Source organism: Lagenorhynchus albirostris, chromosome 6, assembly GCF_949774975.1.
Source record: "Lagenorhynchus albirostris chromosome 6, mLagAlb1.1, whole genome shotgun sequence".
NCBI classification, from domain to species: domain Eukaryota; kingdom Metazoa; phylum Chordata; class Mammalia; order Artiodactyla; family Delphinidae; genus Lagenorhynchus; species Lagenorhynchus albirostris.
Genome location: NC_083100.1, coordinates 19,730,138 through 19,750,859, shown reverse-complemented (window position 1 = coordinate 19,750,859; position 20,722 = coordinate 19,730,138). Strand labels below are relative to the sequence as shown.

At 53.8% G+C, this 20,722-nt stretch overlaps 1 protein-coding gene across 10 annotated transcripts in view; it reads right to left on the bottom strand.

Annotated features, from left to right (window-relative positions):
• Nucleotides 1-1,213: 1,213 nt before the first annotated feature.
• The window catches only part of TNS1 (tensin 1), a 190,851-nt gene continuing 171,342 nt past the window's right edge, over nucleotides 1,214-20,722 (bottom strand). For all 10 annotated transcript variants that reach the window (XM_060152144.1, XM_060152138.1, XM_060152140.1 and 7 more), the window contains 10 exons: nucleotides 18,762-19,828; nucleotides 15,870-15,956; nucleotides 15,020-15,151; nucleotides 14,519-14,611; nucleotides 13,509-13,586; nucleotides 11,611-11,682; nucleotides 11,190-11,358; nucleotides 10,152-10,220; nucleotides 9,643-9,675; nucleotides 1,214-6,088 (listed from right to left, as the gene is read on the bottom strand). In XM_060152144.1, coding sequence (XP_060008127.1) covers nucleotides 5,944-6,088; nucleotides 9,643-9,675; nucleotides 10,152-10,220; nucleotides 11,190-11,358; nucleotides 11,611-11,682; nucleotides 13,509-13,586; nucleotides 14,519-14,611; nucleotides 15,020-15,151; nucleotides 15,870-15,956; nucleotides 18,762-19,828 — 1,945 coding nt within the window. In that variant the 3' untranslated portion in view covers nucleotides 1,214-5,943. The remainder of the gene's footprint in view (nucleotides 6,089-9,642; nucleotides 9,676-10,151; nucleotides 10,221-11,189; nucleotides 11,359-11,610; nucleotides 11,683-13,508; nucleotides 13,587-14,518; nucleotides 14,612-15,019; nucleotides 15,152-15,869; nucleotides 15,957-18,761; nucleotides 19,829-20,722) is intronic.

The window sequence follows — 20,722 nt, the reverse complement described above, 5'->3', positions numbered from 1 at the left end:
TCCTCAATATTTTTAAGACTGTAAAGGAATCCTGAGACCACACAGTTTGAGAAGACTGCCACGTGTCACGGCACTCACTGTGCTGGCCGCATGCGGGTCTCAACACACACTCTCCCAAATCAGCTCATCCGAGCTCAGATCAGCTCTATGAGGAACTGCAGCTGTCATATGAGTATTTGAGATCTCCCAAGGAACACCGTACTGTGCTAGCATGCTTCACCTCAGACTTTCTGAATTGACAAGAGTTTACTTAGGACCACTGGTCCCAGTGAGATACACACCTGCCATCTGATGGGCAGCCACTGGTTTTGCCTGGCAGCCTCCATTCCCCCTTCCTCTGATAAATCTCACCCTTCTAGGGATCAGCCACTGCCCCGTTCTCAGTCCCCGTGGTTCAGAAGGCTCCAGAGGCAGTCATGTGACCCAGATCCAGATGGAGCGGTTGGTTCAGAATTAGTCATATGACCCCAGCAGGGTCTATCAGAGCCAATGAGCATTCGTCCCAGGTTTTTGTCGAAAGCACTGGGAGAAAAGAGCTCTCTTTTTACTGGTAGGATGAAAGCCTGGAGCCTCGAGTGGCCATATCCTGGAGCATCCGGTGGTACCACTCCTGGGATAGAGCTTGCCTGAGAATGAAGCCAACTCAGAACCAAGTAATGGAGACAAATTCCTGATTCTGCCATTTGAGCCCCGGAACCAGCTGTGCTTGGACTTCTTGGTTATGTGTGCCACCAAATTCCTTTTTTTTTTCCTTAAACCATTTTATTTATTTATTTATTTTTGCGGTACGCGGGCCTCTCACTTTTGTGGCTTCTCCCGTTGCAGAGCACAGGCTCCGGACGCGCAGGCTCAGCGGCCATGGCTCACGGGCCCAGCCGTTCCGCGGCATGTGGGATCTTCCTGGACCGGGGCACGAACCCGTGTTCCCTGCATCGGCAGGCGGACTCTCAACCACTGCGCCACCAGGGAAGGCCCTCCTTAAACCATTTTGATGTGAGTTTGTCTTCTAGCTAAAACAGTCCAGATGAAAAACTCATTGTAAGCAGACCCAAGACCTGGATGGTAGGGAAGCCCTGGGAGGATTTGGGGTGAGTCGTCCGCCACCGGCATCCCTGAAGCCCACCACATATCCGGAGCCTGGGTGAGGCCCCTTTTTACCCACTGGAGACCTGACATATCCCCTTTCCAAACAACACAGCTAGTTAACGGCACAGATTTTTCTTTCACTTTATCATTTATAAAGCCATACCATGGATTGCAAAGAAACAAAGCAGCTGTACAGGAGTGGGACAGCATCAGTGTACAATACATTCATATCCAGGGTAAGTAGCATACATCAGGGTTTATACAAGGTGACAGAGATTATAGGCACGATGATACAAAATAGAAAGTATATTTCCATCTATATAAATACACAGCCAGGGCATCTGGAGGATGCTGGGTTACTCGGTTTTTCCTGCATAGGGTCTGGGAGGCAGGAGGGGATGGAGTGAGGAGTTTCTTACATTTGTTTTGAATGACATGTCAGAGAGGGGAAAGGTGGGGAAACACAGCATGCATGCACAGATGTGCCCTGTCACACACATGAGCCACATGTGGACACGCAGGAGAGTCTCAAGCTGTGGAACACTGATTAGAAACAAAAGTGGGCTATCCCTCTACAATTACCTCGCAGCTGGGAAAAGTCCAAGCGTGGGAAATAAACAGAGGTCCTCCAACACTTCAACATCTGAGGACAGAGGAGCGCCACCCCGTGTGGTTGATCCCACCCTCACCGACACTGAGATTCCCCCAATCAGGGGCCCTACGAGCCCTGCCTCCTGATTCCTTCCGCCGCTGGGTGATAGTGAACTTGACATCCCATTGCCAACCACCTCCGACCCGACTCCTAAGTTCCCTAAAGAGACAAGCAAAAAACGCACACACATACACCCACACTTGCACACGCGCGCGCACACGTTCTGTGTTACCACTGGCCAGGGCACTCCAGTCTCGGGATTCCGGGGCCTCGACCCGGGTGAAAAGTAGCCCCTGGACTCTGCCCCCAGCATCTCCAAGGATCCCGAGGATGGGGAGATGTAGGGGCAGGAGGCAGCCCTCGGAAAGGGCATCGGCCTCCTTGATCCCCCCCCAGATCCAGATCCTGAAGCTGGGAAAGACCAAAGCGGGAGAGAAGAGCCGGGAGGCGGGGGTGATGAACGAACGTCCCAGGGAGGGGGCCACGGACACTGTTCCAGACACAGACTCGTCCACAGACCCCTGGGTGGCACCAGGGGCCTGCCCAACCTCTGCTCGGCCCACTCGAGTGGGCAGAAAGATGTTCGGCTCATCTCCCTCGGGAGCCCCTTTACAGAGAATCGCACGTGCCCCTTGGGCTCCCTCTTACGATCACAGAGCCACCAGGTCCCCCCACCCCATCCTGCCTGTCTCTGACACACCCAGGGATCCCTCAAAACCCTGCCAGGGAAGAACGCATCCTGGCAGTCCGCAAGCATTTGGAGCTGCTGCGGAAGAGGCTCCGATGAGGACCTGGGTCAAAGGGCCTTTCCCAAGCCTAGGACGCAATGTCTCTGTCCCTGGAACACCTGGCTGGAGGAGGGAGCCAGAACACCACGATCACAGGGCAGAGGCATCCGCTCAGCCCTGGAACTCCATCCAACTGTTCCCTTCCTCCCCATTTCCCCTCTGGGCTCACCTCTCCACTATTCCCATGCTCAGTCCTCCCCTCTCGCTCCATCTGGGAAGGGCCACGGGGACCTTGCTGGGCCTCTCTCCCTGCTGAATTGGAGGGCTGTCACTTCCCTGCCCCCTGTTTCCTCCAGACACCGTACAGGACAGCTCCGGTAAGGCCTCGGCTGCCTCAGAGGCCTGGATGCACAGCAAGACACAGGCTGGGCCTGGGGCTGGGGCCTGAGCTTGCCTGGGGTCTGCATCCCTGCATCACGAGCTGACCAGGCCTCTCCAGCCTCCGGCGCTCTCTTGCCAACTCCTCCCAGACCCTTTCCCATCCCCCACTCCCCAGCCCACTTTCAAGACCAGACGGCACTCTCCTGGCTGACAAACAGATTCAACAATAAACAACAGCAAAAAAGGTTGGGGAAAGGGATGGGGAGAAACAAGGATAAACATTCTCACAATAACAACAATAATTATTAAAAGTGCTTTCTTTTAAAGGAAATCTTTGGCAAGAACGTACTGCAGTGCTGTGGTTGTGTGTGTGTGTGTGTGCGCACGTGTGCAAGGTGCACGGGCCTAACCTGTGAGACATGGGAGGGTTATCCCAAGCAGTGTCTGACCCAAAGGTGAGACCATGGTGGAGATCGGGGTACCCTTCCCCATCGTTCTTCTGGACAGGCCACACTCTCGGAAACTGACTCTTTCCAGAAGGATGTTGGGTCGGGGGAGTTGATCAGCTCCCCAGCATCTCGAGTCCTTCCCAGAGTCACACACGGCTCAGGCCTGAGTGGGGTGGGCTGCTGGTGGGCGGTGGGAAAGCACGTGTGAAGGCTGACCCCAGACTCACATGAAGAGTCTGATGTTCCTCCCGGCCGTGCAGACCAGGAGGAGAGAGTTCCCGGGCTGTCCAGTGGGAGATCAAGATATTTACAAAGGAAGAGGCGGAATATCCTCTTCTGTCTGGGAAGAGAGTTGGGGTTAGGTAGGGAATGAGAGAGGGGAAACCGCGGTATCTGGCTTGAAAGCCTCAGAAGGAAGAGCCCTTTGGGGGAGTCTTGGTCACCAAGAACAAGGTTTCAATCTTTGGGAAGCAGGGGGCTACTCCCCACCATCTTCAGACGCTCTCCTTTCCAACTCCTTGAAACAGAACATCCACACAGATACAGCTTCTTGGAAGAGAAAAAAAATACAAGACGCACACGTCACCCACACCCACCACACACACCCGTGTCCCCTGCAGGCTCACACACCTGCTCGGGCCTGCCGGGAGGCGGGCTGCTAAGCCCTCATCTCTGGGAGCTGACAGCCGGGCCCAGCTTGCCAAAAATAAGGGGGGTGAAGGGGATGGAGCACGTGCACCCCCTCCCCGCTGAGCCCTAGTCAGAGTCTAGGGAAGGCCAAGGCCAGGGCAAGGAGACCCCTGATTGCTCCAAGGATAAAGGCCCCTACCTTTCAGGCTTCACTTATAGGTACAGAGAGGGATGGGGACTGGATTATGCCAGGGAGGCAATAAAGCTAGATGGGGAAATAATAAATACTTCTTGTCAATTTACCTATTCTTTTTTTTTTTAACCTTTTCTTATATTTCATTAGCTTACAGATTCTGTCAGTATGTCTCACATATATATTATATATATTTATATATCAGTACAATGCCTCTCTCTAGGGAACCCAGAGGCTTAAGAAGCTACTCAGGGATGGAGTCCTGGTGGATTTCCCGTCTGGCTTAGAGCACTTGGGTGGTGGTCAGGGAGCGCCCAGTCGCCCAGCTGGACTCTCAGCCCTTCGGCCTAAATGTGCGCCTTCTGCCCTCTGCTCCGCGGCAGCTGGGCTCTGGGGGGAAACCAAGGCAGAAGGGGGAAGGGCAAGGCTTTGGTATCGCAGGCAGGCCATGTGGTGTGCAGGCAGCCTCCCCCAGAGCTGGCCAGCTCCCCTGGGTGGTCCAGCAAAAGTCAGACCCCCGATCCCTTGCAGAGGGAGCACAGGAACTGCAGGGGTCTCTCCTGGGCCTTGCGGAGCAGGGCTTATAGAAGCAGGTTCCCAGGATGAGCCCCCACATGGGGACCCTGCAGGACAGAACAGGGCAGGGCAGAGCGGGAAGGCTCAATCACCAGCATCCAAAAAGGCAACATGCACATAAGCAAGTCTGAGAAAGGCTGGTCTGGGGCACGAAACCCAAGAAGGGGCTGAGGGCTGGGAGCTGGCGGGAGCCACCTGCCCACCCCGAGGCTGGGCCACACGCCTCGGGGAAGGTGCCTAGAGCTCAGCAGCCTCCCTTCCTGAGGGATCTCTTCCCCAGAGCTCCGGACGCACAAGTCCCCATCTCCTCAAACCAATGCTCCAGCTTCCTGGTGGAGGCAGATCAGGGGTAACGTTGCAGTGTGGCCAGACCCACTCCATGGGGGTCTCCGTTGAGGAGAAGGGGTTGGCGGCACCCAAGGCTGTTAGAGCAGGTGCAGGGACCAAGAGAGCGTCCATTACCCACAATCCTGGGTGTTCCTGGGGAAGGGGGCTTATGCCCACTCCCTGCTGCCCTGTCACCCCCGACTCTAACTTTCTTTGGACAGTATGCACTTGTGTGTGCAAACACAGGGGACACGGACAAGTATACCTGTTTCTACTTCAAGTTGAGAGGCAAACAGAAATCAGTGTGTGAGGATGTGGGTGTGGCCATATATACACCCCATAAAGACACCCACAAACTGTACATCAGAGGCAGAGCAAAGAGACCTTAGGGGCCTCAGGTCCGAGACACTTTCAAAAGCAAAAGTTCCGCCGCTGGATGTCTCATGGTGGCTCTTTTTGGTTTGGTGATCTACCCTAGAGGTGGACAGAAAAAGATTCTCTTGACAGGATTTCTTCTCCTTGCAAAGCAGTTGGGTTAGGAAGAAAGAGCTTTTCCATTTCCCCCCAAAATGTGGATCTCCAGAGAGGTTCATTCTGCCTCTCTTGAGGAGTTCCATCCTCTCGGAGGGTGGAGGGGGAGTTAGGTGGACCTGGTTAGTTTGGGAGGCTCTGGGGGTTTTGCAGTATCCATCTCCCCGGGGGAATCCGAGTTATTCTCCTCCATCTTTTTCCTTCTTTCTCTCTCTCTCCCCCTCCCCGCTCAATTCACTTCCCTCTCCCCACACATGACACTTTCTTCTCTCCTTCTCCAAAATTGGCCCAAAGTCCTCCTTCTGGATTCAAGGATGGTCAGGATGCACAGGTCCCTTCCCCACATACCCATCCCCACTGCCCCGGCCCCGGGCAAGGGGAGGGGGGAGTTCATCTCTTCTGGCCGGCACTCAGCATGACCTTGGAGACAAAGTTGACGATGGCGGAGGCCGGCTGGTTGGGGTCAAGCTCAGCAAAGAGGTGGCAGGCGTTGTCCGTGGTGCTGCCCTGTTTCCGGGCCACAAAGCCGAAGAGCCTGCAGGGGCGGGAGATGGATGACAGGTGGGGGGGGTCAGGAGGAACCCCAGGCCTGGGGGAGGCGCCCAGGAAAGCAAGCTCATCTTTGCTCCCTTCCCCATCTTTCCCCACCTCCCTGAGCACTGGGCACTGAGGGTGGAGCATGCGAGAGAATCCTTCCTCTCCTTCACCAACAAGAAAACCAACGCCTGGAGACAGCACATCACTTGTTCAGGGTCAGCAGAAATTCCCCTTTGTGGGCGGGGAGCAGGGGGAAGAGGTGCTGGAGGTGAGTGACAAGACCCGACAGTAAGAGGGGGAGGATGAGACCAAAAATAAAATGGGACATTCCTAGACCAGCTTCTCTCAGCCCATCCCTGCCACACCCCTAGCCGAATGTTCTTACACACAACACATAAGCAAAGTGCCGTCTGCCTGTCAAAGGGCCCGCCTGCCTCGGACACCACAGAAGGTCAGAGACCAAAGGACGAGGGGCCACCGTCCCCCACTACACACACACATGCACACACACTTCTCCAGAGAATGGGAGGGGGAGGGGGACCCCACACCTGTTCCCCCGCAAACCCCACTCCTCATACCAGGACTGGAGTGACTGAGCGTTCTCTCTGTGCAAAACAGAGTTAAAAATACGAGCGCGGAAGAACAGAATGTGAGCTCAGGTCCCCTCCCAGCCAGCACATTGCTGGATGGGAAAATCGGGACAGCTGGAGATTCCGATGGAAACCCCTCTCCCAGGACTGGACGGACCACAGCAGCTAAAATTAGCAGAGTTGGGACTGGCTTACCGCCCCCCCCCACACACACACAGGGCTCCCCACAGTTTTGCTGTACCCAAATGTGTTTCAGGGGCTGCGGACAATCAGGTCAGAGGCTTAGGGTAACAGTCTACCCAAGTGGTGGGGAAGCCTGGGCCCGTGGATCACCCCCCCGGAGCCCCCTCTCCAGGCCAGGATGGAGAACCGGCCCACCTCTCAGGCCTGAACACTGCCCGCCTGCCCTCCCTTCATGTTTATTTCAGCTCTGTGGGCCTCAGGGCCAACTCAACAGTAGCCCAAGTCCTTCCTCTGCTTGGGGGAATGGATGCGGCAAGAAACCTCGGCCCCCAAGGGCAGAGAGGAGCGCTTACAAGCACCCAGAGTGAGCACCTCCTTAAACTGGGGGCCTGAGGCATCTCGCCTGCCTCACCCTCTTCCAGCCCTGAGCTCTCCTGGGCCCCCACAAGGGCGAGTCAGAAGGAAGCTCAGCACAAAAGCTACTCCTCAAGGATGAATCTCCAGGCCTGGGACCAGCCCGCTTCTGTCCCGGATGCATCTCCCCCTCGGAGGGCCGGGTGGTGAGTAAGACAAGACCCTTCAAACGCAGAGCTCTGGCCTCCTGGCTGGCGGCAGGGACTTGGAGAGCCCAGTGACCCCATGAGCCCCAGGGGAGGCTGAGATAAGCTTTGAGAGGACTGCACACGGGGGCCTCTTTTCAGCTGAGCTGCTAACTCTTTATGTGACCTTGAGCCAGGAGAGGTCTCCTCCGTCCCACATGGCCCCTCTGGATGAAACAGAGCAGGACCCTATGGTCCTTGCCCCCCATGTCTTCTGCCTGCCTTTTGTCTGTGGAAAAACTTTAGCCAGAGAATAAGTTTAATCAGAGAAAATGCAGAAACAAAGGAAACCAGTCCGACAAGACTAAATAATAGTAGTTTAGTCACTAAGCATAGTTAAGGACCTTTAGTTCCTTCTCAAGGCCTATAGATAATATCCTGAGACATATCCTGTGAGCTGTCTTGTAGATACTGAAACTCCCACCAGGTGGAAGAAAGTAACTACATCATGGCCAGTTAAGGGGGCATGTAGCCCCCTCCCCCCGTCTATAAAAGCTCTTGCCCCCTGGTTGTCAGTGGGGGTGGGGTGGGGGCCGCATCCACCCTCCCCCGTGATTGCTGGCATCCAAAATGAAGCAAACTTTCCTTTCCACCAACCTGGCCTCTGTATTGGCTTTTGAAAGGGGAGCAGCCAGACCCCACTTGCGGTTACACGGACACCCCCAGAAGGAGCTTTCATCGTGCTGACCCTGGTCAGTTCCACGCATCTGGACCACAGTGGCCTCACTGGGCCTCCTCTTCGCTCTCCTCCTCCCTGCCTCCATCCTTTCATTTCCTTACTAAATATCTATCAGCCCCTCCCACACGGCAGATACAGTCGTGCCTTCAGGGAGCTTGCAATCTGGTGGCCTCTCCAGCCCCATCCCCATGAAATCAGCTCTCTCCTGCTCCCACACCCATTTCTACCTGTCGTATAAGACCTATTTTTTTTTTTTTTTGCAGTACTTGGGCGTCTCACTGTTGTGGCCTCTCCTGTTGTGGAGCACAGGCTCCGGACGCGCAGGCTCAGCGGCCATGGCTCACGGGCCCAGCAGCTCCGCGGCACGTGGGATCTTCCCGGACCAGGGCACGAACCCGCGTCCCCTGCATCGGCAGGCGGACTCTCAACCACTGTGCCACCAGGGAAGCCCCAAGCCTATTTTTAAACAAGGGTTCTTTCCCCAAACCTTCCCAAATCAGCAGTGGTTTTGATTTCTTTTTAATAGTGAAAGTTTTCTTTTTCTAAAGCCTATCTTATATGAGGTCTGGATATGTAAAGGTGACGGCAGTACTTATGGCAATAAATGGATCAATTCAACAGCGTAACGTTTACCTATGATAAAGTCAATCAGTGAGAAAAAAATGGGGCTGTTTGGGTGAGCCCAACGAAGTAAAAGGTGGAATTATGGACCATAGTGACAGTCTTATGTCAGCTTCAGTACCCAGGTTATTCCTCTACTTTGTTTTGGTTTTACTGAGAAAACTCCGATTCATCCTGATAAATAACTGCAAATCGTACCTCCCCTCATAGCGGCTCAGTTACAACCTGAGGAACCTAGCGTTCCTTGGAACACAGCTTGAAAACCACTGCAGCACCTTAGCCTGCTTATACACTTCTCTTATCTACTGTGCTACCATCAGGCACCCGAGGGCAGAATCAGCCCTCTGGTTGGTCTGAATTTTCCCAGGGCTGAGTTAGTTCCCTGGAAGCACTTACAAAATGCCAAATAGATGGAAAATTGACCAAAGGACCCCAGGGCCATCAGTGGAATTTCGGAAGGAATTCAGACCTACCGGACTCCCGCGGTCTGACGTGGAGGTCTAGCCCAGCCACGTCATGCACAGAAGTCCGCCAAGAGAGCAGGAATGGGAATCAAGGATGCCAGGATTGTGGCAGAAAAGATCATTTAAACAACCCCTGCCCCACTGCCGTCACCTCCAATAAAACTCTCAGCTTTCAGATCCCTTCCTCAGACCCTGCGGGTCTGGTCCTGAGAGAGGGAAGGGGACAAGACTGGAGGCTGGGCCTTTGGCCTCGAGGCAGGAGGAGGCCAAAGACCTGGCTGCCTGGGCAAGCTTTTCTCCAGAGCTGCCCTTTGCCTACGTCCTGTTCCTGGATCCTAAACCCACTCCCGCACCCACCTCTGCCCCAGGCAAGGAGCATGAAGACCAGCCAGCCGGGTGGGGAGAAGCGTACTTACTTAGCAGGGGAACCTCCCTCCGTCTTCATCCACCTGTGGAGAGAATGACGGCACAGCGTAAACCACCACTTCTCCCTCAGAGCCCAGCCCCGGGTGTGCCTGGACCCCTGGGGAAGGCAGAGCCCCTGTGCCAGGGGGGCGGGAGCCTCCAAAGACCATGCCTCAGGGCATTCACAGCGGAGAGAGCACTGCAGCCTGCCTCCCAAGGAGCTTTCCCCAACGTGGAGAGAAGCAGCTTCAGGGTCAGAGGGGTAGAAGCAGGCGTTTGGGTCCCTGGGAGGGGCTTCAAACTGGTGGCGGGAAAAACTCAAAAAGATGCCAACACAGCTACTCACGGTCCCACAGGCATGGGCAGATCTTCAAATTGAGCCAAGAATGCACACACACACACACACACAGAGGAGTGCATACACACACACAGGAGTGCATACACACACACGTACATGCATACACACAGACTTCAGTGTTCGAAAGATGGCTGGGAAGGCAAGTGTCTACAAGAGACTTACTTCCGCTCCTGTGGATCCAGGTCACAGAAGGTGATGGTGTTGAGGGGGTAGTGGCGTCTGAAGAAGAGCCTGTGGCACACATCAGATAAACAGAGAATGAGTGCTGAAGTGACTCCTCCTTCAGGTCAGGCCACCACCTGTGGCTGTCACAGGTCGACACAGCCTTTCCCTTCTGAGCACGATGGCCTGGGCTGCTCCCTTTGGGGACATAAAGCCATGCACAGGGACAGAGAGATGTCTCATAGAAACATGTCTCAAAATGCTAGAGTCTAGGAAAAGAAGGAAGAAACTGGCATTGAGGAATGAGAAACGGGGGAACTCTGGAGGAGGAAGAAAAGGGGCTGGGGAGAGAGCGTGAGAGGAAGGGCCCCTGCTCTAGAAAGCAGGGACTTTTATCAGTTGCATTTACAGCTGTATAACAAGTGCAGGCATGTTTGTGGAAGGAAGGAAGGATGGATGGATGGATGGATGATGGATAGAGGGAGACAAATTAGTGAAGGGATAAATGGGTGGGCGACGATAAATGGGGGATGAATAGATGCAGGAATGGATGGATCAATTGGTGAGTGGGTGAGAAAGTGGATGGATGGATGGGTCACAGGGTTGGGGGGAGCCCAACACAGAAGCAATTAGAAGAATCTTATTGGGCTTCCCTGGTGGCGCAGTGGTTAAGAATCCGCCTGCCAATGCAGGGGACATGGGTTCAATCCCTGGTCCGGGAAGATCCCACATGCCGCGGAGCAACTAAGCCCGTGCACCACAACTACTGAGCCTGCGCTCTAGAGCCCGCGAGCCACAACTACTGAGCCCACGAGCCACAACTACTGAAGCCTGCGCACCTAGAACCTGTGCTCGGCAACAAGAGAAGCCCACGCACTGCAACGAAGAGTAGCCCCCGCTCACCGCAACTAAAAAGAAAAGCCCGCGCTCAGCAACAAAGACCCAAAGCAGCCAAAAATTAATTAATTAATTAATAAAAAACAAAAACAAACAAACAAAAAAACACCATCTTTGGGAAAAAAAAAAAAAGAATCTTACTTTCTCTGGTTGTCAGTCAGTGTGATTCCCTGGGCAGAAACTTTGAAGTGGACGATGGTGGCAGCCGGCGTGGGGTCAGTAGCCAGTGTCTCAGAAGTGGCTTTGGAGATGGCCTGTGGCCCAGTGAGTGACTCCATGTCCACAGAGTTTATGAAGAGCACGTTGCAGGCTGGAAGAAACCCACCCAAGGAGGTGTCATGGGGGCCGAAGTGGGTGGGAACCATCCCCAGGTCCTCTCTTCGGGAAGAAGAGAGCAGATGAATTTCAGGCCAGCCTTGGGCCGAGGCATCTGCACACAGAAATGTGGTCTGCCCAGAGACATCTGGGTCTGGGAGAGATATCCAGCCTGCACCTGCAGGAGGGTACAGGGCCAGGGGGAGGAAAGGCCTGGGCAGGGATCCCGTCTGGGGTGGCCACTCACCTGCCCCTTGCTTCAGCAGGTCAGTGGTTGAGTTGGCAGGGCCCGAGCTATCTTTTGATTCATCTGTGGGGTCTGAGACAAAAATTTAATTCAGCTGGTAATTAAAACTGCAGAGCTGGAAAGAAGCACAGGGTTGGCTGGGCCTCAGGCTAGCTCTGCAAATACTTTGTGCAACGGATACCGCTTCTCATAATAAGCCCTGGCAGTCAGCACGTGTGTCCAGTTTGAACGTCCAGTGATTGCTCTAAGTATTCAGCACACTGGTTGGGAGCTGTGGAGTCCAACAGAGCAGGGTTCAGATGCTCACCCAGTCACTTGCCAAGTATGTATAAAACAGAGGTGATGATGAGAGCGTCCACTTCCGTGGGTTTTTGAGATGTTCCGTGTACAGTGTTAGTCTAGTCGTTGACATAAAGCAAGCCTTCAAGTGGCAACTGGTATGGTTGTTTTGCATGGAGGTATCTCATGTGTAGATCAGTAAGTGCCCAATTCATTAAACCACAATGCAGCACAACTACAATTTCAATATTAATAAGAACTGAGTATTGTTTATACCAGCATTTCTCAGACATTGGTGTGCAGGTTTGTTAAAACACAGATTTCTGGGCACCACCCTAAAGCTTCTGATTGGGGGGGGACTTGAGAATATCTACATTTTGAACAAGTTCCCAGGGGTGCCGATGCTGCTGGTCTGGGGACCGTGCTGTGAGAACCACCGGTTTATACAATGTAAATAAAGAGCAGTGTTATAATTATTAAATTACTTTGCTAAATTCCTTAGAAATATAATTTAATTAGTGTCTAAATCATGTGGTTAATAGGGCTATTTAAATAGTATTTGAACTTTTAAGTTGATAATAGTGGTCAATTATCATTAATAATTCAATGAATCGAATTGGATACATAGATATTGCCAAATAATATTGGAGGTTTTAATTACGGACATAACCCCAGGACCTCCAAGAGAGACTGAAAGCAAGTCCCGGACACAATTCCGAATATCCTATTAGTGGACAGAGAGCATGGGGAGAAGGCACCCCAGTTACCAGTTCCTAGACCTCAAGTTCAGGGCCAGGCATATTCCCCTCCCCTCGCGGGAGCCCCGTGTATCTGGGGCTACATAATGGAAGCCTGTGCTGTTGAAAGGTTTGGGGTGTCCATCCGCCTTCTTCCGAGGCTGGGACGCCTCTCTAAGAGAAGCTAAAAATCTCTTTTGCCAGCCGCAGTGTCTCACTCAAATTCTCGCCCTATACGTCCTAAAGCTCTTGAATTCTATTTGTACTTCCCACAATCAAAAGAGGGCTTGCTCCTCCCATTAGCTCGATGTCCCCTCAGCGAGGGAACACCCTCTCAGCCATGCAGACTAGAAACTCCAGGGACATCTTGGGCTTCCTGTCTCCTTCCCACGCCATGTGGATCCCTAAGAGGTCCCTCGAGTGTGCTCTCTCCTCTCCATTCAGACCGCCCTCCCACACCTGGATGCCCCATGACCTACCTCTGCCTTTCCCTCCCCCCTCCCTCGGCCCTGCCCACTGATGCCCATCTCACCCTCCGGACACGGTCCTCCCCATGGCTGTCTCCTGCTTCTATTTCCTCCCCTGGGATGAGTCGTAATTCTCAGGATTCAAGTATGAATTCTTAAAGCCTCCAGAGAATTTTCTCTGGAACAATCTGGCAAGTCAATTATGTGTGTTTCTGGAATTAAGATTTTTAATGAACTTTCCCTTCTTTTTTATTAGAAAAAATAAAGAGGAGAGTGGTTTTGAGTTTCCCAAGATTGGCAACATGACCCGTTTCCTCCAAGCCTGGCGCATGTTCTGGAGCAGCTGGCTGGGCAGAGACGTGAAGGAGGCCAGCACAAGGGTGCGCTTGGAGGGCGAGGAGTCTCAGGTTCCTACCTCGGTTTGGAATGACCAGCTTACAGGGCAGAGCCAGCGGGATGATGGAGTGCTGGTAGACCAGGGCAGACAGAGATCCTGCAGGGAGGGAGACAGCCGGCAGAGGCAGCGTTACTGGGAGCACGTCGGGGGCACTGAGGAAGCACACCCACCCCATCCCACTGTCCATAATCTTTAGCTTCGTTCTTACCTCTCCCCTCATCCCATCCACAAAACTGAAAATTCACTCCCTCTTTGACAGCAAGATCCAAGGGAGAAAATTCTAAAGGCTCACTCTAGCCGTCAGACAGTTGCCCCACAACTTTTCCTTTTTTTTTTCTTTTTTTTTTTTTTTTGCGGTACACGGGCCTCTCACTGCTGTGGCCTCTCCCGTTGCGGAGCACAGGCTCTGGACACGCAGGCTCAGCGGCCATGGCTCACGGGCCCAGCCGCTCCGCGGCACATGGGATCTTCCCGGACCGGGGCACGAACCTGCGTCCCCTGCATCGGCAGGCGGACTCTCAACCACTGCGCCACCAGGGAAGCCCCCCACAACTTTTCGTTATTGAAAATTACTCTCAGCATCTCTCCTAAGTCCCTCCAGCTGCCAGGGCTCCACTCAGGAGAGTGCAGCAGAAGTGTCAGAGGATGATGGGATCAAATCCCCACTCAGTAACTTATTAGCTGTGTGTCCCTGGATAAATCTCAGTTCCCTCGTGTGTAAAATGGGACGATGACACCTACCACGCAGGATGGTAGGGAGACCAGAAGTGATATAAGGTACCTAAGGTGGCTTTCACATAGTAGGTAGTGGATAAAGGCAACTGTTGTTATAGGTGTTATTCCAGTGGTAATGATAACAGGTCTCCGCGGGGTAGGACAAATACAGAAAGAAATCTGGCCACAGCACAGAGGAAGGGAGTCGCCGTGCATTTCTCTGCTGCGTCTATGACAAGGGTGACGGGCAGACGCTGCAGCGGGGAGCCTGGGACAGGCCTGAGACCGTGGGGATGGAGGCGGGGACAGCTCACCGAAGTTTGGCTCGTTGGGGCAGCCCTTGAGCTTGACTCCTCTGGGGCTCGTCTCTATCAGGAAATGCCTCACGAGCTCATGGGTCATGTCCCCTGGGACGAAGAGAAAGAAACGTGGATGCGTCACTGCCCACGGTGTCCTTCCGCCACCTCCCAGCACTACTGCCAACTTCTCCAGTGTGCTGGGCTGTGATGGAGAAAGGGTCACAGCGATAACACGGCCAGAGCCCTGAGATGGGGAGACCACCACTGCTAGCCCACCCCTCAAGGAAACTCAATCACAGGGTCCCAGTCATCTTGCTTCCCTGTTCTCTGACCTCAATCATCACCAAGGCCAAGACCTGCTCTTCTGAAGCGTCTGATTAGAAGGGACCAGCTCCCATGAGAATTAAGAGACCTGCCCACCCCACATAGCCACCCCTCGTCCTCTGGCAGCTCAGGACCTAAAGAGACTGTAGGGACCACCTAGTCCTGAGGCCCCAGTGGACAAGCTGGTGTTACCTTTTTTATTCTGCTGCATGATGGTCGGAGGGGGCGAAGACACCTTCATGGCCAGCCCATAGGCTCCTCGGAAGGAGTGGCTGTCTCGGATGATGAAAGCCCCTGGCTCCTGGTCCTTAAGGAGGGCTATGGCTGGTCGGGAGGAGAGAAGGGGAAATGAGAAACTGATGCACTGGCTTCAGTCTCATCAGGTCTTGAACCTCTTTCTTTCTCAGGTGAGATGAGAGTCCTTAAAGTTAAAATGTAAACACTCCTAAGGGTCCTCCTACACTAGAGTCAGCAAAGTTTTTCTATAAATAGCCAGACAGTAAATATTTCAGGCTTTGCAGGCACTAATCATCGCTGCCATCACAGCACAAAAGCAGCCCATACAGTGAGTAAACGAATAGATGGGGTCGTTCCAAGAAAACTGTCCGGCTCTGACCCCTGGCTGGAAGTCACCCTGCCCTACATCCACACGGACTTCCCTTAGGGGCTGAGGCCTCTCATCTCCATCCCCACAATCCCAACTACGTATTTTTCTGTAAAATGGGCAACAATCTCCCACATCATGCAGATGGAGAGCTAAGGTTTCACACTATCTCGGCCAGCCTTTCATTTTGTCCTGGAAAACCAAGACTTTGCTGCTTTTAAGGAAACAGCTACAACCACTGCTTCTGCTGCCCAACGCTTCCCTGTGGGGAGGTGCCTCTTCCTGTCCAACCTTGGTCCCAGCTCCTCTCTGTGACCACCACCTACTGCAAAGAGGAATGAGTCTGCTTATGTCCCTTGCCCAGGGAAGACAAGGTGGGCAGCCGCCAGCTGTGACCTCAGATGGACCCCAGGACCTTCAGCACCACCCAGCACTTACCCTGCTCTCTGGAGATCTCGGGCTTGTACCAATACTTGGAAGTGTCCTGGACAAATTTCACTTTCGCCCGCGTCTCAGGGCTGTTGTCTAAAGGAGAAGGAGAGGGAAAGAAGGTGTTATGAGTCTCCATCTCTGTCCCCCAAAAAGGTATGTTGGAATTAACCCCCAGTACCTGTGAATGGGACCTTATTTGGAAATAGGGTCTTTGCAGATGTAAACAAGATAAGATGCAGTCGTGCTGGATTAGAGGGGACCCCAATCCAATATGACTGGGGTCCTTATAAAAAGAAGGAAAGGGACAGGGAGACACAAGGGGAGAGTGTCATGTGAAGATGGAGGCAGAGATTAGGGAGATGCACCTACAAGCCAAGGGACCCCCAAGACTGCCAGCCACCATGAGAAGCTGAGATTAGAACACAGTCTCCCTCAGAGTCTCCAGAAGGAACCAATCCTGCCAATACCTTGATTTGGGATTTCCAGCCTCAGCTACTGTGAGAGAATAAATTTCTGTTGTCTTAAGCCACCAGGTGTGTGGTCCTTTGTTATGGCTGACCTAGGAAACTAACACAGAAAGCTGGCCTGCTCAGACATCATCAGAGCATTGCTGGGAGGGGCCTTGACCTGCTTTCACATCCTCCCCCTGTCTTCCAACAACCACCGTGGCTCACGGAGCTGCCCTCCTGTTGAAGAGACTGAACAGCATTCTCACCAAGCCAGCGAGAGCCCTACTCCATCCCATCTCCCCCTTTCTCTAGAAGATTCAGACTAAACCCTTCCCGAAGTTTCCCTCCCACCTGCTAGTCCCTTTCTCCATGGGCTCAATTTCCCAACTCTATCATAACAACCTTGAGGATGAGAGCAGAAAAACACATTTCTGTCCACTTTCCCCAAGCTCCGCCTTACTTCCCATATGGAAAGCCCGGGTTCTGCCTCAGGTAGAGCAAAAAGATTGCTCCTGCCCTGCCTGGGACAAATAGGAGAAGGGTTGGTCTAGAATTAAGAGGCCATCTGAGTGTCACAGACCCCACTTCTCTGGCAGACATCCCCACCCCAGACCCTCTGCAGACTAGGGATGCTTTCATAGAATGTTAGGTTCTGGAGGAGCTCAGAGAGCACCTTATCCAACCTATTACTTTACAAGTGAGGAATGTGAGGTTCAGAGAGGGAGAGCAACTTGCCCAAGTCACACAGATGGTCCACAGAAAGGCTTTTGTAAGACCTTCCCAGGTAAGAAGATGCAGCAACCAGTTTGGTGCCAGCTACACCATATCTTCCTGGCTGGGTATTAGGACATGTGGGTCTCACTCTCCAACCTCTTCCTTCATCTTTTGGCACCAAAGAAAACAAAGGGAGGATGGGGGAGAAGGGTGAAAAAGAATATTCCAAATCTGCATGTTTCCACTCCTTTCGTCAGTGAGAGGCTGGAACAGAGGAGCCTGTGCTCACGGTGCTGTGAAGTTCAGGGCACAGACCAGAGATGTGTGTTAGGCTGTGTGTCGGGTGCTTAGTCAATTTCAACTTGTCATTTACACTCTGCTAGGCTTCTGGGATCTGTTTCTGGAGGACGGAGATGGGGTAGGTCAGCTCCTTTTCCTGGCAGCTGTGCACTTAGCAGGGCCTCTGGGCTAGGCAGCTGGGCTATACAACTGTGCAAGCTGCCTCTCTCGGCTCCAAAGCCCCAGGCCCTGGGGCTGCTGGGGCCTGTCTAACGAGCTGTCAGAGGTGGCCGCAGCCCCATGTGCCTTCCTGTGTTGACTCCCATGGCTATTTTAAGCAAGGAAGATGGTGGGAAACAGGAAATGTCCCAACTACTAGAAGTTCTGCATCCTCCAAGAACTGGGGCTGGGAACCAGATGTCTCTGGCGAGCAGCAGGAAGCAGGGGTGTGCAGTGTCGTTTGGCAGGCTCAGGGCAGGACCTGGGAGTGATACTGAGAATCTGGGCAGCTGGGACCCATCCCAGGCTGCCTGCAGCATTCTAAATCTTCCTTGAATGTCCCAGGGCTCCAGGGCTGCTCTGTACATAGTCAGGTTGGAGATCTGGCTGAGAAGCTGCAGATCAGCTGACACCCTGACCTTTTTGTTTAGAAAATGAGCCGTCTAAGTGGAGGCAAAAGATGCCCAGTTCTGACGATGAGAGAAGAATTCAGTGTGCAAGACTGCGTGGGCTTCAGTGAAGCCGGGTTGGTAGAAACTAGACTCCAGTAAAAATGCTTAACCCTCGGCCTTGTGCCATATCGCTCCGGCTGCCAGATCTATTATTAGTGATGTGCGCAAAGTGGGGATCAAAAGGTGGGAACCGTGCTGTGGGCTGGAAAAGTAATGTGCAAATTGGGCAAAATCATACCCGCTTTGCCAGGTGGCCATGTGTGAAATGTGCAAAATGGGCAAAATCATACCCACTTTGCCAGGTGGCCGTGAGGACTGATGAGATAGTCCTTGGCTCAGAGCCTGGCACAGAGCATGTGCTCAACAAGTGGTGGTGGCTACGATGATGGTGAAGATCATTGTAACAGCAGCGCCATCATCGCATCTACCTCCTCATCCCTGCCCCCACTGCTGCCGCGACCACGGCTCCAACTCCCATTACACAGGGAAGGCTGCCACGACCACGGCTCCACTCCCATTACACAGGGAAGGCGTCTGAGGCCCAGAAGTTGGTGACCCACCCGAGGTTGTGTCTGCCAGGGAGATGTCAGAACAGAGACTAGCACAGGTACCCTAACTGCTGGGCTTCAGTCTGTCAAGGAGATGTCAGAACAGAGACTAGCACAGGTACCCTAACTGGTGGGCTTCAGTCTACCAAGGAGATGTCAGAACAGAGACTAGCACAGATACCCTAACTGCTGGGCTTCATCTGTCAGCGGGAGAGATGACATGGAAGGAGGGCGCACCTGGCATGGAGTACTTGGAGAAGTCGGGGAGAGTGTGGGAGAAGGAGACGGCGCTGCCCCCGCTGGGACTGGACATGCCGCTGGCGACAGGCGAGGAGGACACCTTCCCGTTGACGGTGGCATAGTTGGGGAGGCTGCCCGCTCGGTCTCCCATGGACATCCTCCGCTTCTCTGGCAAGGCCGGTGTCGGGCTCCCTTGCCGGAAGGCTGCTGAATCTGGCGAGGGGGAGGCGGCGGGGTTGCTCAGGCCGGGGTAGTAGGCAGGGGACACAGGAAAGGAGGGCGTGGAAGGGGCCTGGTAGCCCGAGGCGCTGCTCTGTCGGGACAACGTGGGTCTCCGGTCCTCAGGGGTGGAGTAGCCACCATAGGCCACCTGCTGGTCCAAGCTGGGGCTGCCGGAAACCACAGATCCAGACCCTCCCAAGTGACGGCCCAGGCTGGGGCTTCCGGGGCTGGCTACTGCGTTGCCATGGAGACTGGAGGCCAGGTTGCCTTGGTGGGCCCCAGGGTGCCGGCCCAGGCTGGGGCTCCCTGGAGTGGTGGCCACATTGCCATGGAGGCTTGAAACCTGGTGGGCCCCAGGGTGCCGACCCAGGCTGGGGCTTCCCGGAGTGGTTGCTGCACTGCTCTGGGGGCTGGAGACCGTGTTACCATGGAAACCAGTTCCGGGTGGACCCATCACCTGGCGGTGGGTCAAACTGGGGCTGCTGGGGGCAGCCATGGCGGGATTCACGGCCCGGCGGACAAAGCCAGGACTAGAGGGAGTGTTGGTGCCCACTGTCCTGTGCCGTGCCTGAGGGCTCCCAGGTACCATGTGGACACCCGCCACACCGAACTGAGACCGGGCCTGGCTTTCCAGGGAGCTGAACGGCTGCAGTGAGTAGTCGGGGCTGCTGTAGATGCTGCCCGCAGTCGGGAGAGGAGAAGAGCTCTGGTAGCTTCTCTGAGCCGAAGGGCTGGGCTGGCCCAGGCTGCCGGAGCGGAAGCCAGAATCCAGCAGAGGCTGGGTGGGTGTCCGCGGGCCCTGGTCGCTGCTCTCCCCTGATGGGAAACTCCCCACTGAAGTGCTAGAGAGAGACGGGGCAGGTCAAGATGTCACCAAATGGCATTTAGTGAAGGACAGGCTTTCAGTGAACCCTCAGCCCTCCCTCCAACCACTAATAATGACAATAAAAGCTCCCCTCACATGCACAGGAAAGTTAGGGCTTTGATACGTCACCCTACGGACATCAGAAGAAAAAACTGAGGCTCAGAGAGGTTAAGCAATAGGCTCACACCCACACAGCTCATAATAGACCAGGATTTCAACTCAGCTGTGTCTAACTCCAAAGCCCATGTATCCTCAAGCACCACCCTGACTGCTCAACCACAGGTCAGAGCGAGATCTCTCCTATCGAAACTGAAGGTGGTTGTCCTGTTGCCCCCTCCAGCATCACAGAAACTGAACACTGGAGAGGGGGTTAAACCACTTGGATCCTGTTCCTACTGGAAGTATCCTACCTTGACTCAGTTTCCCCAGGTGTGCTATCAGCATCTTTAAACACTGAGAGTGTAACTGGGCATCCATTCCTGGGTAGCTCCAAAACAGCAAAGATGAAGAAATCTCACAGGAGATTTCAGCTCATTATAAGATCTGCATTCTAGCCACTGGATCTGGCCACCAATGGAGCAGGCCGCTTTACATGGTAATGAGGCTCCCATCATTAGGAACATTTAAGCAGAGACTGACCAACCTCTTGACCCAAATGCTGTGGAGGAAATTTCCTCCATTGGGAGGTTACATGAGATGAGCTCAGAGGTCGCTCTCAATTCTAAGACTGATAAAAGTCAGTTCAGAGGGCACTGTACCCGGGGGAATGGCCACAGTCAAAGGTTCTCCTCTGAAGTTAAGTATTGATACAAGTCCATGGCCTGTGAGTTGGGAAACCTGGATTCTGTTTGTTAAAAGTTTTCCCACATGT